This window comes from Scyliorhinus torazame, chromosome 7, assembly GCF_047496885.1.
Source record: "Scyliorhinus torazame isolate Kashiwa2021f chromosome 7, sScyTor2.1, whole genome shotgun sequence".
In the NCBI taxonomy this organism is placed as follows: domain Eukaryota; kingdom Metazoa; phylum Chordata; class Chondrichthyes; order Carcharhiniformes; family Scyliorhinidae; genus Scyliorhinus; species Scyliorhinus torazame.
This window is the reverse complement of record NC_092713.1, coordinates 210,785,307-210,802,687: the sequence shown is the minus strand read 5'-3', so window position 1 is coordinate 210,802,687 and position 17,381 is coordinate 210,785,307. Positions and strand designations below refer to the sequence as shown.

General features: G+C 45.7%; 1 protein-coding gene across 7 annotated transcripts in view; it reads right to left on the bottom strand.

Annotated features, from left to right (window-relative positions):
- Nucleotides 1-17,381, bottom strand: part of LOC140426821 (uncharacterized) — a 416,125-nt gene that overhangs the window by 167,263 nt on the left and 231,481 nt on the right. For all 7 annotated transcript variants that reach the window (XR_011948298.1, XM_072512042.1, XM_072512041.1 and 4 more), the window contains one exon: nt 10,702-10,814. Coding sequence is in view for 6 of the 7 variants with exons in the window: in XM_072512042.1 (XP_072368143.1) it covers nt 10,702-10,814 (113 nt within the window). In the remaining variant the exon portion in view is untranslated. The remainder of the gene's footprint in view (nt 1-10,701; nt 10,815-17,381) is intronic.

Sequence of the window (17,381 nt, the reverse complement as noted above, 5' to 3'; positions counted from 1 at the left end):
ATATATCTTTGCCTCCTCGTGAAGTCCTCAACATTCACTTTGTGATATCAAAAAATGGCTGAAGGACTTCTGGTGGCGGCTATGGAGGAGTAATTCGCACATTTGGTGGCTCTCAATCCGGTCGGACTTTTGGACTTTTTCCCTGACTTTTTTGTTCTTTTGAGTGCTAGTTCGGAAGGCATAGGCACTCAGGCACTGACTCCTGACACAGGTGTATGGAATTAAGAAGCAGAAAGAATCGCAAACAGTTGAAGAAATGGGCAAACAAGGGCAGTGTAGAAGCTGCTGCTGAGGACAACAAGGCCGATGTCCGGACCTCGGTGCAGACGGCCCAGCCAACAACGGAGCATCTGTTGAAGGTCATCCAAGAGGGCTTTACCACGTTGAAGCGGGACAGTTTAGACCTGATTCAGAAGTCTATCGAGCGCCTGGAGCATAGGCTGGATGCCCATGATCGTACGATCCAGAAGCTGGAAAAGGCACTGGAGGAGCAGGAGGATCACCAAACGGTGGTGGAGGCGGAGATAGAGAGGCTGAAGGATCAACAAAAAAGGCTCCTGGAAAAGGTGGAGGACCTGGAAAATAGGTCTCATCGGCAGAATTTGAGAATCATTGGTCTCCTGGAGGGGGCTGAGGGAGAGGATGCCGCAGCGTATGTGGCGGGCATGTTCCAGAAGCTGTTGGGAGATGATGTCTTCCCTCGTCCGGTGGAGGTGGACAGGGCGCACAGGGCGCTGGCGAGGCAGCTGCGAGCGGGGGGCCTCCCCCCGAGCGATGGTGGTCCGGTTTCACAGGTTCCTGGACAAGGAGCGGGTGCTACAGTGGGCCAAGCGCACGCGGAGCTGCCATTGGAATAACAGTATCTTGTGCATCTACCAGGACTTGAGCGTGGAGGTGGCTAGAAGAAGGGCATGCTACAGGCAAGTCAAAGAGATTCTGTTTAAGAGCAGGTGAAGTTTGGGCTGCTGTACCAGGCTCGCCTGTGGGTCACACACGAGGGACGGCACCATTACTTTGAGGAGCCCGAGGATGCGATGGATTTCGCCAAGAGAGAAGGGCTGGTGCTGAACTGAGGACTTTTTGGACTTGTGTTAAAAAGTCACTAAGTGATGTTTACATATTTTTCTGGTGCTATGTTTTTTTTTCCTTCTTTTTCTCTTCCTGGTTTTTCAATTTCCCTCCTGTATTTGAGTTTTTGTTGGGATAAAAGAGGGAAGTTAAGGTATGTGGTGCTGGGTGCTTTATTGTGTTCAGATCGGGGGGGGGGGGGGGGGGGGGGTTGGAAGTCCCTATTACTTATTCTGTTTTATTCGATTTGCACTGGGGTTTTCTTTGTTTCTCGTTTTGTTTGTTTCTTTTCAGAGCAATTGCTCGAGGATGGCTGGTTTGGGGAAGTGGTGTTGATGGGTGGGAGGTTGGGTCAGAGGGAACAATAGGTGGGAGACTGTGGGCATGGTGCCCCTCAACCAGGCTGATCACCTGGAACATTAGAGGGTTAAACTGGCCGGTAAAGAGGGCGCGTGTGTTCACGATCTGAGGGCGCTGAAAGCGGTGTGATAATGCTTCAGAGACTCATCTGAAAGTAGCTGACCAGGTCAGATTAAGGAAGGGCTGGATTAGCCAGGTCTTCCATTCAGGGCTGGACACTAAAACCAGGGGGGTTGCGATTTTGGTCAACAAACGGGTGCAATGTGAGGCGGGCAGCACAGTCTCGGATGGGGGAGGCAGATTTGTCATGGTGAGTGGCAAGCTTGAGGGGATGAGGGTAGTCTTGGTCAATGTATATGCCCCAAATTGGTATGATGTGGAGTTTATCAAGAGACTGCTGGGGAAGATACCTGACCTGGACTTGCACAGGCTGATTATGGGAGGGGATTTTAACACAGTCCTTGACCCCGGCCTAGACCGGTCGTGTTCAAGAACGGGTAAGATGCAGGCAATGGCAAAAGAACTGAGGGGGTTCATGGAGCAAATGGGGGGAGGGCTGATCCATGGAGGGCTAGTCGGCCGACGGGGAGGGAGTTTTTGTTCTATTCACATGCCCATAAGGTGTATTCCCGAATTGATTTTTTCATCATGAGCAGGGATTTGTTAGCGGGGGTGACGGACATAGAATATTCGACGATCGCTGTTTCGGACCATGCACCACACTGGGTTGACCTGCAGGTCTGCAAGGAAAGTTTTCAACGCCCTCAATGGAGGCTGGAGGTTGGTTTGTTGGTGGACGAGGCGGTGTGTGAGAGGGTGAGGAAATGTATGCAAAATTACATGCAGGCCAATGACACAGGGGAAGTCTCAGCTGCAGTGCTTTGGGCGGCGCTGAAGGCAGTGGTGAGAGGGGAGCTGATTTTGATTAGAGCACAGAGGGACAGGACGGATAGGGCAGAAATGGACCGGCTTGTAAGGGAGATCTTACAGACAGACAGGAGATACGCGGAGACCCCGAGGGCAGAGCTATTAAGGGAACGACGAAGGCTACAGCCTGAGTTTGGGGTGTTGTCCACAGGGAAGGCTGTGGAGCAGCTTAGGAAGGCGAGGGGTGCGATTTACGAGCACGGGGAGAAAGCCAGTAGAATGCTGGCACAGCAACTGAGGAAGAGGGAAGCGGCCAGGGAAATAGGGAATCCGGCTGGGCTGAACAAGGTGTTCAGGGACTTCTATAGTAAGCTTTACACCTTGGAACCCCCCGCGGGGCCGGAGGGGATGAGGCACTTTCTGGATGGACTGACCTTCCCAAAAGTGGGCAGGGGATTGGTAGATGGGTTGGAGGCCCCGATCTGGACTGAAGAAATATTGAGGGGCTTGAGGACCATGCAATCAGGTAAAGCCCTAGGGCCGGATGGGTATCCGGTGGAGTTTAACACAAAGGTCTCCGAGATAGTGGGGTCGGTGCTGGTTAGGGATTTTAATGAGGCAAGAGAGAGGGGTGTTACCCCCGACGATGTCACAGGCCACCATCTCCCTGATATTGAAACGGGACAAAGACCCGGAGACATGTGTGTCCTATAGGCCGATCTCTCTGCTCAATGTAGATGCTAAAATATTGGCCAAGCTCTTGGCGGCTAGGATTGAGGACTGTGTGCCAGACGTCATTATGGAAGATCAAACCGGGTTCGTCAAGGGCAGGCAGCTGGTGGCCAACCTAAGAAGGTTGCTGAATGTGATCATGATGCCCCCGGAGAGTAGGGAGGTAGAGGTAGTTGTGGCAATGGATGCAGAGAAGGCTTTCGACCGGGTTGAGTGGGACTATCTATGGGAGGACGATTTGGGTTCGGGGAGGGCTTTATCGACTGGGTCAGACTGTTGTACTGGAGGCGAGTGTGAGGACGAACAGGACGGCATCTGACTATTTCAGACTGTACCGTGGGACAAGGCATGGGTGTCCCCTCTCCCCACTGCGTTAGCAATAGAGCCGCTGGCAATTGCTCAGAGCTTCTTGGGGCTGGAAGGGGCTGGTACAGGGGGGTGGTGGAACACAGAATTTCATTGTACGCCGACGACCTGCTCTTATACATCACGGATCCAGTGGCTGGGATGATGAAATCATGGGAATCCTGAAGGAATTCGGCCGGTTCTCGGGGTACAAACTGAACATGGCAAAGAATGAGTTGTCCAGGCGAGGGGTCAGGAGGGTAGGTTGAGGGGGCTGCCGTTCAGGTTAGTGGGGGACAGTTTTAGATACTTAGGGATACAGGTGGCCGTGGGACTGGGGCCGTCTGCACAAGTTGAACTTATCTCGATTGGTGGAGCAAATGAGGGCTGAGTTCCAGAGGTGGGATGTGCTCCCACTGACACTAGCGGGGAGAGTGCAGATGGTTAAAATGACAATCCTCCCGAGATTCCTGTTCGTCTTCCAGTGTCTCCCCATTTTCATTCTGCGGTCTTTTTTCAAGAAGGTTAATAAAATGATTATGGGATTTGTGTGGGCGGGAAAGTCCCCGCGGGTGAAGAGGATGATGCTCGAGAGGAACCGAGGGGAAAGGGGGCTGGCGCTGCCAAACATTAGTAATTACTACTGGGCGGCCAACATAGCTATGATAAGGAAGTGGATGGTGGGCGTGGGGTCGGTTTCAGGGCGAATGGAGGCCGCTTCGTGCAGGGGGACCAGTTTGGCACAGCCCTGGTACGGCGCCCCTGCCGGCACGGTACTCCACCAGCCCCATAGTGGTGGTGACTTTGCGGATCTGGGGCCAATGGAGAAGGCACGTGGGGGGTATGGGAGCATCGGTTTGGTCCCCAATTAGCAACAATCACCGGTTTGCTCCGGGGAATATGGATGGTGGGTTTCGAGCATGGCGGAGGACGGGGATTGAGAGGATAGGGGATTTCTTCTTGGAAGGGAGCTTCCCAAGCATGAGGGCGTTAGAGGAGAAATTTGGGCTGGCGAGAGGGAATGAGTTCAGGTACTTTCAGGTGCAGGAATTTCTTCGCAGACAGATTCCGTCCTTCCCTCGCCTGCCACTCAGGGGGATCCAGGACAGGGTAGTGTCCAGTGGATGGGTGGGGGAGGGGAGGGTCTCGGATATATATATAAAGAACTTATGGGAGTGGAGGCGTCACAGACCAAGGAGCTGAAGTTTAAGTGGAAAGAGGAGCTCGGGGGTGAGATGGAAGAGGGCTTATGGCGGAGGCGTTGAGCAGGGTAAACGCGACCGCAACATGTGCCAGGCTCAGTCTGATTCAATTCAAGATCGTCCACCGGGCCCCCATGACAGTGGCCCGGATGAGTAAATTTTTCAGATTGGAGGACAGGTGCGCCAGATGCTCGGGAGGGCGGGCGAACCATGTCCACATGTTTTGGGCATGTCCAAAACTCAGGGAGTACTGGCAGGGGTTCGCGGATGCTATGTCCCGGGTACTGAAAACAGGGGTGGTGATGAATCCAGAGGTGGCTACTTTTGGGGTTTCGGAGGAGCCGGGAGTCCAAGGAGACAGAGAGGCTGACGTTTTGGCCTTTGCTTCCCTTGTAGCCCGGCGACAAATTCTGCTTTCATGGAGGGACTCAAAACCGCCGAAGTCGGAGGCCTGGCTATGAGATATGGCGAGCTTTCTCGGTCTGCAGAAAATTAAGTTCGCTTTGAGAACACTGTCAGGGTTCGCCCGGAGTTGGCAACCATTTAGCAACTTCTTCACGGAAAATTAATGTTCAGCAGGGGGGGGGCTGACAATGTGGGAAATTGTCCAGAATCGTCCTGTAATACAGGGTAAATCCAATCTGGCCACATATTGACCCATCAGTTTACTCTCATTAAAGTGATGACAGGTATTATCGATCTTCCAAGTAGATAGATGTAATGAAAAGGAGATGTGCATTGTACTTAGCTTCTAGGATTATCCTAGAGTAGAAGGATTTGGCCACAGAGAGGAAGAAACATAACTGCTTTATGTCACAGTGCTACAACAGCTAATGATCCCAAAGGGATCATATTCTCAACCAGGTTCTCCTGGCTCCCTCTCTTCAATACTATTCAGATTCTTAATACAAATACCTTAGTTCTTGTCTGACCAAAATCATTAAAGGGGCTCCAATTTCTGTTGCCACTTGACACAATTGAGTGTCTTGCTGGGCCATTTCAGAGGGCAGCGAAAAGTCAACCATATTGCTGTGGATCTGGAGTAGCATATTGGCCAGCGTAAAGACAGTAGATGATTTTATTTCCTGGACATCAGTGAAGCAGAATGGCTTTTATGACAAGCCAGTAGTTTCATGGTTACCATTACAGATACTCGCGTTTTATTCCTGATTTACACAATTAATAGAATTTAAATTCCCCAGCCGTTATGGTGGGATTTGACTTGTGACTCTAGATCATTTATCCCAGGACTCTGGATTATTTTTCCGGGAACATAACCATTATGGTACCCTGTCCAAATCTCACTGAATATACTTCTTATGCTGTTCCTTTACCAAAGAGAACCAAGATTCCCCTACTTCTTTCATAGTACTCCCACTCATTAACACTGCTTCCTGGAGCTAAAGCCTAAGAACTTTTTATACTTTCATTCCCACATAACTCCTTTCTCAGTCCTAATACATTGAAATCATTGTGCCAGGACTCTCATATCACAGGACCCCTCCCCAGATGGAGACCCTGATATTCCCTGACTCCTCTCAAAGTTCAACACCCATCCCATTCTTATGAAATTATAGTACTCTTCCCTAACTACTTCCTTCTTAGTTCATCTATACAATGGGATCCCCACCCTTTCTTCATATTACACCCAAGCCCTAGCATCCATTTTACTGCCATATCACAGTTCCCCAGTTTGCACAACGTTAACTCTTGTTCACAGTATTTCAACATCTTGAGAGCAACCCCATTACTCCTAAACCCAACACCAGGTACCACCTTCCATGACTGCCAGGCCCTGTAACACATCCTTATTTTCCACTCCCAGACCCCAGCATGCCCCACCCATTAATCTTGAATCATATGACCCCTCGCTAATTATCTCATAAGCATACTGGGATGTACAGGACTAGATCAGATCATAGTGGTCCAGGAAAATCATACTGCAAAACCTCTAATTCTCTATTAAATTTTTGTCAAGGCATCTATCAAGCTTTTTCTGACATTTTTTCAACTAAATATGCTATGACTTCTTCGGAAATTAATTACTTACAGTCAGCACCCTTCAAATAGTTATATCTGAACCAGCTTTCTTCTAAATTTCAGTTTGTAGTTTTGCCAGTGGAGATCAAGTTTTAGTGTTGTTACCAGTGGTAGGTGAACCTTTAAAAGCTAGGTTTTGTGGACCTTATCAGATTGAAAGGAAATTAAGTGAGGTGAATTATGTGGTAAAAACATCAGATAGAAGGAAGACTCACCGAGTGTGTCATGTGAATGTGCTTAAAAGGTACTTTGAAAGGGAAGGAGAGAAAAAGGAGGAGGTTTTAATGATTCTAACTCAAAGTGACGAACCAAATCCAGATGACTGAATTTGACATAACTCAAATTAAATTGGAAAATGAGGATAAAAATTGGGATAAATTGCTGAGTTACCTTCAAGAGGAAAAACGGACTGACCTGAAAGAGTTATTGATATCACATGGGCATATTTGTGGAGATAAATTGGGAAGTGCTAAAATGGCTATACATAATGTAGATGTGGGAAATGCTGTTCCTATCAAACAACATCCATACAGACTTAACCCTTTAAAATTGGCACAGGTTAACGAAGAGATTGAGAGTATGCTTAAAAATGGCATAATTGAAGTGGGTTGCAGCCAATGGAGCTCACCCATAGTGATGGTACCAAAACCAGACGTACCCAACGGTTGTGTGTGGACTATAGAAAGGTTAATGCAGTTACAAGAACGGACTCTTATCCTATCCCACGTTTGGAGGATTGCATTGAGAAAGTGGGACAAGCAGCTTGTATTTCCAAACTGGATTTACTTAAAGGTTACTGGCAGGTACCTTTATCCGATAGGGCGAAGGAGATTTCAGCTTTTGTGACTCCAGATGGTATATACCAATTCAAAGTTATGCCATTTGGCATGAAAAATGCCCCAGCCACATTTCAACGGTTAACGAACAAAGTTGTTTCAGGATTACCCAATTGTGCGGTATACATCGACGATCAGGTAATTTTCAGCCAGACATGGAAAGAACATATAAAACATCTGATCGAGTTACGCAATCGACTTCAGGAGGCGGGTTTGGTAATAAACCTAGCCAATAGTGAATTTGGAAAAGCCCAAGTCACTTTCCTTGAGGAGTTTCTGATACCCTCAAGATGAAGGGAAATAATGCGATTTCTTGGCATGAGTGGATTTGATCGAACATTTGTGCAAAAGTTTTGTCGCGTGATTGCTCCACTAATGGACTTGCTGAAGAAGCTTAAAAAATTTCAGTGGACAGTGGACTTTCAACAGGCATTTGACTGCCTGAAAGCTGTGATAACCAATGCTCCCGTGTTGGAGAGTTACAAGGGACAATCTGTGATCAGATTGAACTAAAGGATCTGACTTTAAAGGGAAATGCCGAGGCGTGGAGAAATGGACGGATCGTGCAAGGACCTTCTTGTTCAAAGAGACTGTCAACCGAGACGGATTTCAGTTGGAGGAAGAACGGAAAACCAAAAATGGACTATATTATTATACCTGTTTGCGTGTGTTGTTTTATTTTGAAACAAAAAAGTATATTTACTGTGTGCAGTTCTTAAAGGATAATGAAAAGGTGAAAAATGAAACCATCTTGAAGTTGATGGGTTTTTCTTTCCTATGGGGGAGGTGTCATGTGGGAGTACCTTTAAGACATGGGTGTTTATAAATGGGTGTGTATATAAATAGCTGTTGTGAGAGTATCTTTAAGAAATGGGTATTTATTACTGCAGCAATGTCAGAGAGTGGGTGGAGCTGGGCTGTCTCAGCTTCTTACTTTTGTTTTAGGCTGTTTGCTGCAGGGTTGGTTTTAGTTTAGTTTTCAGTGTTGGGAGCTGAAGCCAGACAGAGCAGGTGTACTGTTGATCTGCCATGAAAAGACTATCTCTTGATCATTTGGTGAATTCAGACTTATAAATGTTCTCAGTAGTGAATGTAAACCTAATGTGCTTCTGTTCAAAGGTGTTTCTTAAGTTTTCTGGATGTTAAAAGGACAGCTTACGGATTACTTAGTGTTGTATTCTTTGGGGGTTGTATTTGAATTAATGGTTGCTAAGTTGTTCACTGTATGTTTTAAAAAGGTTAACTTGAGTTAATAGAATAAACATTGTTTTGCTTTTAAAAATACTTTTTCCATTTCTGCTGTACCACACCTGTAGAGTGGGCCGTGTGCTCCCCATACCACAATCTATTAAAAGTTATGTGCCAGGTGAACTCCATGATATGCTTTGGGGTTCTCTAAACCCTGGCCCATAACACTGTATCTATATTGGGGCAGCACGGTAGCACAGTGGTTAGCACTGTTGCTTCACAGCTCCAGGATCCCAGGTTCGATTCCCGAATAGGGTCACTGCTTGTGCGGAGTCTGCACGTTCTCCCTGTGTCTGCGTGGGTTTCCTCCGGGTGCTCTGGTTTCCTCCGACAGTTCAAAGATGTGCAGGTTAGGTGGATTGGCCATTCTAAACTTCCCTTCGTGTCCAAAAGGTTTAGGTGGGATTACTGGTATACAGTGGAGGTGTGGGCTTAAGCAGGGTGCTCTTTCCACAGGCTGGTGCAGACTCAATGAGTCGAATGGCCTCCTTCTGCACTGTAAATTCTTTGATTCTCTGATTCTATCGTTTTTAGAATTAAAGAATAACTGTTACTTCTTTAATGCCTGCATTGTTCCCACCATGTTTTGATTATAGAAAAGCCAAATTTATAATGCATGAGAAAAGAGTTCGGATTGGTTGGCAAGTCGTCCTTGATATGGTCAAGAGCCATGTGCCATGGAGAAAGCACCTATGTTTTTGTTTAATTCAAAAAAGGGGCAATTCCTGAGCGTAGTCCTTTTGCTTTGTTTACATAGAATTTACAGTGCAGAAGGAGGCCATTCGGCCCATCGAGTCTGCACCGGCTCTTGGAAAGAGCACCCTACCCAAGTCCACACCTCCACCCTATCCCCATAACCCAGTAATCCCACCCAGCACTGAAGGCAATTTTGGACACTAAGGGCAATTTAGCTTGGCTAATCCACCTAACCTGCACATCTTTGGAATGTGGGAGGAAACCGGAGCACCCGGAGGAAACCCACGCAGACACGGGGAGAACGTGCAGACTCCGCACAGACAGTGACCCAGCGGGGAATCGAACCTGGGACCCTGGAGCTGTGAAGCAATTGTGCTAACCACCATGCTACCGTGCTGCCCTTACGGCTGCTGGAAGTTGCATACAGTCATATACAAAGACCTGTCTTTTATTAATATGTCCAGGCATGTGCCTTTTTTTGAATTAACTAAATGTATGGGGAACAATAGGTCCCTGGTGCAATCGCCTTGGCAACGCACTGACTAATCAGAGTTCACTTGCCAACTACTCAGCACCCTTTTCCCAGGTAGTATAAATTGCTGTTCCCTTTGAAATGTAGCCTTCTTGTATTTGTCCTGATGAATGCGAGATGAAAAGCTTTGTCAGTGTATCTCTTTTTCAGTATGTCTCTTTTTTCAGCAATACTCAAGATTTAGTCCTATTAAGTAAAGAAATTACTTTGTTTCACCCATTAGATACATTTATAATTCTTCTGAACTAATGATTCAACTGCAGACTCTCAATATTAATCATTCAGAATCAATCAATTTCTATTATTACATTTTGATGCTGATAGTTTTTGATTGTAAATTACACTGTTGCTCTTGCACCTATTACCATCGTGGGAGATATGGTAGTAAATTCCATCTGTTACTAATACTTGAACATTATTTTACTATTCTACTTGTTATCTGTACCAGAAATTCCACTGCTGCTCCCATGCACGGAACCACCTATTTCAAAATTGCACCTATATATTACTGCTTTCTCCTTATAGTTTTTGTTGAATCTGTTACTCCCTTCTTGAAAATTACGTTGTTTTTTCTATCATTTTGTATCGCCGTCTTGAGACTACATTAATGCTTCTTTCTCCTGTACTCTCCACTCCTGCAGTACTACACAGTACTCTTCTGCAACCCCTTTATATAGCTTTCTAATTATATCAATGTGTACAATTTGTCTCTAGGAACCAAGCATGTTGCATATTTGCATTTCCAATGCCAGGCTAACAAATGTAGAAGAAATACCTTTTCCTCATTTGCAGATCTGAGACGAGTCTGATCCCTATTTGATGTTGCTGTTTGTGCGAGTCTCTTCACATTTTTACTAATTGTTCTCGTGCTTGAGATGGTGTTTTCATCTAAAAGAAATACACAGACTTGTATCAGAGGAAAATAAAAATGTTCAAAATGAATGACAACTTCTTGTTAAGTTACAAATGTCAGATGGAATCAGACTTATAGTATAAGTATTATTTTAGCTTTCCTGGTTGAATTATTTACCTAATCTATTATATGTGGGGTATAATAAAAAAAGGGACCATAAATATTTCATGAACGTAACCAATAGGGAGGGCAGAAGGGACAAACCACCGAATTTTATAAACTCTCTATCACAGAAATAAGTCCAACAAACCTCCCCATACTCTACTTCTCTCTCTCCACCTTGCCCCATACCCTACCACCAAGAAAGCACAACAGCGCCTATACTTCCTCAGGAAACTAAGGAAATTCGGTATGTCCACATTAACTCTTACCAACTTTTACAGATGCACCATAGAAAGCATCCTATCTGGCTGCATCACAGCCTGATATGGCAACTGCTCGGCACAAGACCGCAAGAAACTTCAAAGAATCGTGAACACAGTCCAGTCCATCACACAAACCTGCCTCCCATCCATTGACTCCATCTACACCTCCTGCTGCCTGGGGAAAGGAATCAGCATAATCAAAGACGCCTCTCACCCGGCTTACTCACTCTTCCAACTTCTTCCATCGGGCAGGAGATACAGAATTCTGAGAACACGCACGAACAGACTCAAAAACAGCTTCTGCTCCGCTGTTACCAGACTCCTAAATTACCTTCTTATGGATTGACCTCATTAACACTGCACCCCTGTATGCTTCATCCGATGCCGGTGCTTACGTAGTTACATTGTGTACCTTGTGCTGCCCTATTATGTATTTTCTTTTATTTCCTTTTCTTTTCATGTACTTAATGATCCGTTGAGCTGCTCGCAGAAAATACTTTTCACTGTACCTCAGTACACATGACAATAAACAAATCCAATCCTATTCCCTTCACCCTTACACATGTAGCAAATGTTCTAATTCGATTTTGATAAGAAACTTGGTGAATTCACTTTGTTACCATAAAAGATCATAAGATGACCAACCCTGGTTCAATGAGAAGAGCTTACCGAGGAGCCCACAAACCTGAAGTTCATGGAAATCGGAGGGAAGCTCTGTAGTGGCTGGATTCATATCTGGCACAAACAAAGTTGTCGTCATCACTGAATGCTAATCATCTCAGCCACCGGACACAGGCCATAGGAGCAGGAGTAGGTCATTCAGCCCACCAAGCCATTAAATACGGTCACAGCTGATCATCCTCCTCGATGCCTTTTCCCCCACACTATCCCTATATTCCTTTTGCTATTGGTGGGAAGTACGGTGGCACAGTGGTTAGCACTGTTGCCGCACAGTGCCAGGGACCTGAGCTTGATTTTGGCCTTAGGTGGCTGTGTGAAGTTGGCACATCCTCCCAGTGTCTGCATGGGTTTCCCTGGGTGCTCCGATTTCCTCCCATAGTCCAACGGTGTGCAGGTTAGGTGGATTCATCATGCTAAAATTGCCCGTTAGTGTCCAAACATGTGCTGGTTAGGTGGGGTTAGGGGATCTGGCAGGGAGTGGGCCCAGGTAGAGTGTTCTTTTGGAGGGTCAGTGCAGACTCAATGGGCCGACCAGGCTCCTTCTGCACTATAGGGATTCTATGGAATTGGTATTTAGAAATCTGTCAATCTCCGTTTTAAACATACTCAATGACTCAGCTTTCACAGATCCCTGTGGTAGAGAACTCCAAAGATTCACAACCTTCTGAATTCTCCTCATCTTGGCCCGAAGTAGCTTCCTCCTTATCTTGAAATTATGTTCCCTGGTTCTAGACTCCAAAACCAGGGGAAATATCTTACCTGCATCTGCCCTGTCTATCCCTCTATAAGTATTTTGTAGGTTTCAATTAGATCACCTCTCATTGTTTGAAACTCTAGAGAATAACGGCCCAGTTTCCCCAATCTCTCTTCAAAGGACCGTCCCACCATTCTGGGGACATGTCGGGTGAACCTTCATTGCACTCCCTCTAAGGCAATAATATCATTCCTAAGGTAAGGGGGCCAAAACTGCTCACGGTACTCCAGCCGTTGTTTAACCAAGGTCCTAAAAAATTGAAGCAAGACTTTGTTACTCCTGTATTCAAACCTTCTTTCGATAAAAGCCTTCCTAATTGCTTGGGGCGCACTTGCACATTAGCTTACAGTGATTTATTGACCAGGGTCCTGGTCCCTTTGTACATCTATACCTTCTATTTTAAGGAATACGCTGCACATCTGTTCCTCCTACCAAAGTGGAAAACCTCACATTTTTCCACATTATTTTCTATCTGCCATGTTCTTGCCTACTCACCAAGTCTGTCCAAATCCCCTTGAAGCTGCTTTACATCTTTCTCGCAACACACATTTCCACCTAGCTTTGTGTCATCCTTGAACTTGGAAATATTACGTTTGATCCCCACATCTAAATAATTGATACATATTGTGAACAGCTGATCCTTGCAGTATCCCACTTGTCACAATCTGCAAATGCGAGAATGGACTGTTTATTCAAACTCTCTGGTTCTGCCTATTAACCAATCCGTAATGTTAGTTCCTATCCCACATGCTTTTATTTTGCCAATCAACTTCTTGTGGGGCCCTTATCAAAGGCCTTTTAAAAATGCAAGTATATTATGTCCACTGACTCACCTTTATCAATTCTGTTAGTGACATCCTCAAGAAACTTCAATGGTTCGTCAAGCATGATTTTCCATTCATAAATCCATGTTGACTATACCAAATCGTATCATTATTATCTAAGTGTTCATTTATCACATTCCTCAGGACATCATCACCTAACCTATTTATCAGTAACCTTCCTTTCAACACAAATTAAATGGAGTGTGGAAAAGAAGCCCCAACCATCCAATCTTTCAAGATCTGTAATTTATCAGTTCTACTGCCATTGTAAATTTATTTTGTACTTTCTCCAGTGCTACAATGTCCTTTTTCTTATACAGAGATCAGAGCTGTGTACAATATTCTAAAAGAAGTTAATCCTGGGTCCAAAAAAAAGTTTAACATAACTTTTAAAAAATAAATTTAAAGTACCCAATTCTTTTTTTTTCCCCAATTAAGGGGCAATTTTAGCATGGCCAATCCACCTACCCAGCGCATCTTTGGGGGTGACCCACCCATGCACGGGGAGAATGTGCAAACTCCACATGGACAGCGAACTGGGGCCGGAATAGAACCCGGGTCCTGGGCACCATGAGGCAGCAGTACTAACCACTGAGCTACCGTGCCAACCCTAATTTTAACAAAACAACTGCTTTTAAATTCTTGTTGAACTAAATGTCACTCTTTATCTTAATTTTTAAACTTTGTACATCGGTGACCATTACTACAGCAGGCTAAATGGCCTCCTTCTGTGCTGTAACAATTCTAAAATTTGACTAAGATGCTGACTTACAGTTACATCTCCAGTCTGTTCTGGTTCATTATTTATTACATGATCCAGCATTGATTCTTGTTTTACTGTATGATGCATGTAAGGATTTCAGATGTATTGTATTATATGTATTTTATGCAGCAAGTGTTAAAGCCTGGGTTAGGCTTTAACATTACTGCAGTAATGTTTTTATAAGGCCTGATTTAAAAGCAGATACTTTGGCTACAGAGGTGAAACTAAAGCATTGTAAAAGTAAAGGCTAATAGAATTTTGTTTCAATAATGAAGGTTCACTGGGATTAGATAGTTAGAGACATTGTGCTGGATTCTCTGTTTCAGAGACTACATGCTGATGCTGGGACTAAATCGCGGGTGTTCCATGGCTCCAATAGCAGCAACGATTCTGGAGCAATTCAGGACATGCTAATGGACCAGCACTGGTGCCGCCAGGAACCAGTGCGATTCCAACTGACGCAGCCTTTAAAACCAGTAGTTCCCTTCACAGGTCTGGCTACTACTATCTGCAGTCTTTTAAATAGGAGTGCCTTCCAATGGTCTGGCTGGGAACCTCTTCAATTGCCTGCAGAGATAGCGGAGAGAGAATGCCTTCAAGCTGCTTCGTGCCTGAATCTTTCACAGAACTGACAAAATGGGGCTGGCTGGTCCAAAAGTTTCTGAAAAGCTCCACCAATCCTAAATTAGGATTGTCCATCGCCTGGATTTCAAACAAGCTGATTAGGTGCTTGCCAAGTCCATCAACATGACATCGCAGGCTATGTCACAGAGCATACTGAATCAGTCCACATAGCAGCTTGCAGCGAGGCGGAGCGGGATCCAGTTCAAAACAGAAAGTTGGTGATTTTAAACCCAGCCAGCAGGACAGGCATTAACGAGAAACACGGAACAACCATGATTTAGCAAGTTCCTCTCCGTACCTGGTTGCAATATGTATTGTCTAAAGGACGTACTGCAGTATCCGACCAAGGCTTCTTCAGCAGCACCTTTCCAAACAATGATTTCCACCATCCAGGAGGATGACTGCGGGACAGCATAACATTCCCATCACCATGAAGCTCCCCTCCCCATATACCATTTCGATTTGGTCATATATTGTCATTCCCCTTTTGTCAAAATGCCAAAATCCTAGAATTTCCTTTAGCACAGTTTATAATGGTTCAAAAGGTCCACCTCCTGTCTCAATACTGATGCCAGTGCCCCATGAAATGGAACCCCTCTTTCCCACACCACTCCTTTAGCAGCGTGTTTACTTCCCTAATTTTCTCGTCCCTCTGCCAATTTGCACTTGGTTCAGTAATAATCCAGAGATTATAATCCTTGAGGACCTGTTCTTTAATTTTGTTCCTAGTTCCTGATATTCCCAAACAGGTCTTCTTGACTAGTCTTACCTATATGGTTTGTCCCAATATGGTCCACAACAACTGGATCATCCCTCTCCAACATCCTGTCAAGCCGGTTAGAGATGTCTCTCACCCTGACACCGGATATGTAACATACCATGCGGGACTCTCGGTCCTGCTTTATAATAGTAATCTTTATTGTCACAAGTAGGCTTACATTAACACTGCAATGAAGTTACTGTGAAAAGCCCCAAGTCGCCACATTCCAGCGCCTGTTCGGGTACACAGAGGGAGAATTCAGAATATCCAAATTACCTAACAGCTCGTCTTTCGGGACTTGTGGAAGGAAACCAGAGCACCCGGAGGAAACCCACGCAGACACAGGGAGAACGTGCAAACTCCACATAGACAGTGACCCAAGCCGGGAATCGAACCTGGGACCCAGGTGCTGTGAAGCAACAGTGCTAACCACTGTGCTACCGTACCGCCCATAAAGGATGCTTACATAGGATGCTATCAGTATTCCAAATTATGGAATTGCCTACCACTACCCCTGTTCTTTTTGCTCCCCCACTTGAATGGCCTCTTGTACTACGCTTCAGTGGTCAGTTTGTTCATCCTCTCTACAGTTCTTTTACTCATTCACACAGGGAGCAAGTGCCTCGTGCCTGAATTCTGAATCCCTCTATCTGACCTGCCTCACCTGCAGTCATACCGTGTCCCTGACCACTGGTCGAATTTGAGATACTTAATCGATAGGGTGTGACTGCCTCTTGAAACACAATATCCAGGGACCTCTCGCCCATTCTGATGTGCCAGTGTCCAAAGTTCAGACTCCAGCTCAACTCTGAGCCGAAATTCCTCGAACTTCAAACAGTTGCAAACAATTGCTTTGCCTCAGTATTTAAAGTTGAACGGGAGGATAACTCGCCTGAAGTCTTGAAAGAAATAATAGTCGATAGAGAACAGGGACTTATACAATTAACGTGTATAGCATCAATAATGAGGAAATTGATGGAATTAAAGAGGACAAATCCCCAGGACCTGACGGATTTCCATCTTCCATTAAAGGAAGTAAGGGGGCACATTGTAGATGCCCTAACTATAATCTTTCAGAGTTCCCCAGGTTCAGAAGTAGTCCCTCTGGATTGGAAAATTGCACATGTCACTCCACTTTTTAAGACGGCTGAAAGGGGGAAACCAGAGAATTACAGACTGGTTAGCCTAACATCTCTGGTGAGGAAATTGCTGGAGTCTATAAGGGTTGGGGAACTGAACATCTCGAAAATCCTAGCATGGATTCTTGAAGGGAATGTCATGCCTGATAAATCCCATTGAATTGTTTGAAGAGGTGACTACGGTAGTGGACAGGGGAATGTCTATGCTTGTTTCTTATACATACATGGTTAGGAAATTGGCCGAGTGGAATCTGACAAGGGAGTGGGGATAATGGGTAAGTAGTCTAACTAGCAGAATATAACTAGTGATCTCCCCATGTCTGCGTGGGTCTCTCTCCACACACAAATTTCCACGTTGGTCCCTAATGGGCCCTACCCTTTCGTTGGTCATCGTCTTGCCCTTAATATGCTTATGAAACATCTCTGGAGGCTGGAGAGGGGCTCCCACCGGTCCGTGGCATTTTGGAGTTTTCCAGGGCTTTCCCCGTGGTTTCGCCGGTCTCGATTTCTTCGGCTGTTGGGGCCTGAGGGACGGGCGCCGGGTCGGGCCGGTTTGGAGCCGGTGGGGAGCCCTGTGAGTACTTTGCTAAGATGCTGGCAGAGTTGATGGGGGAAGGTGAAGACCCCTCCCG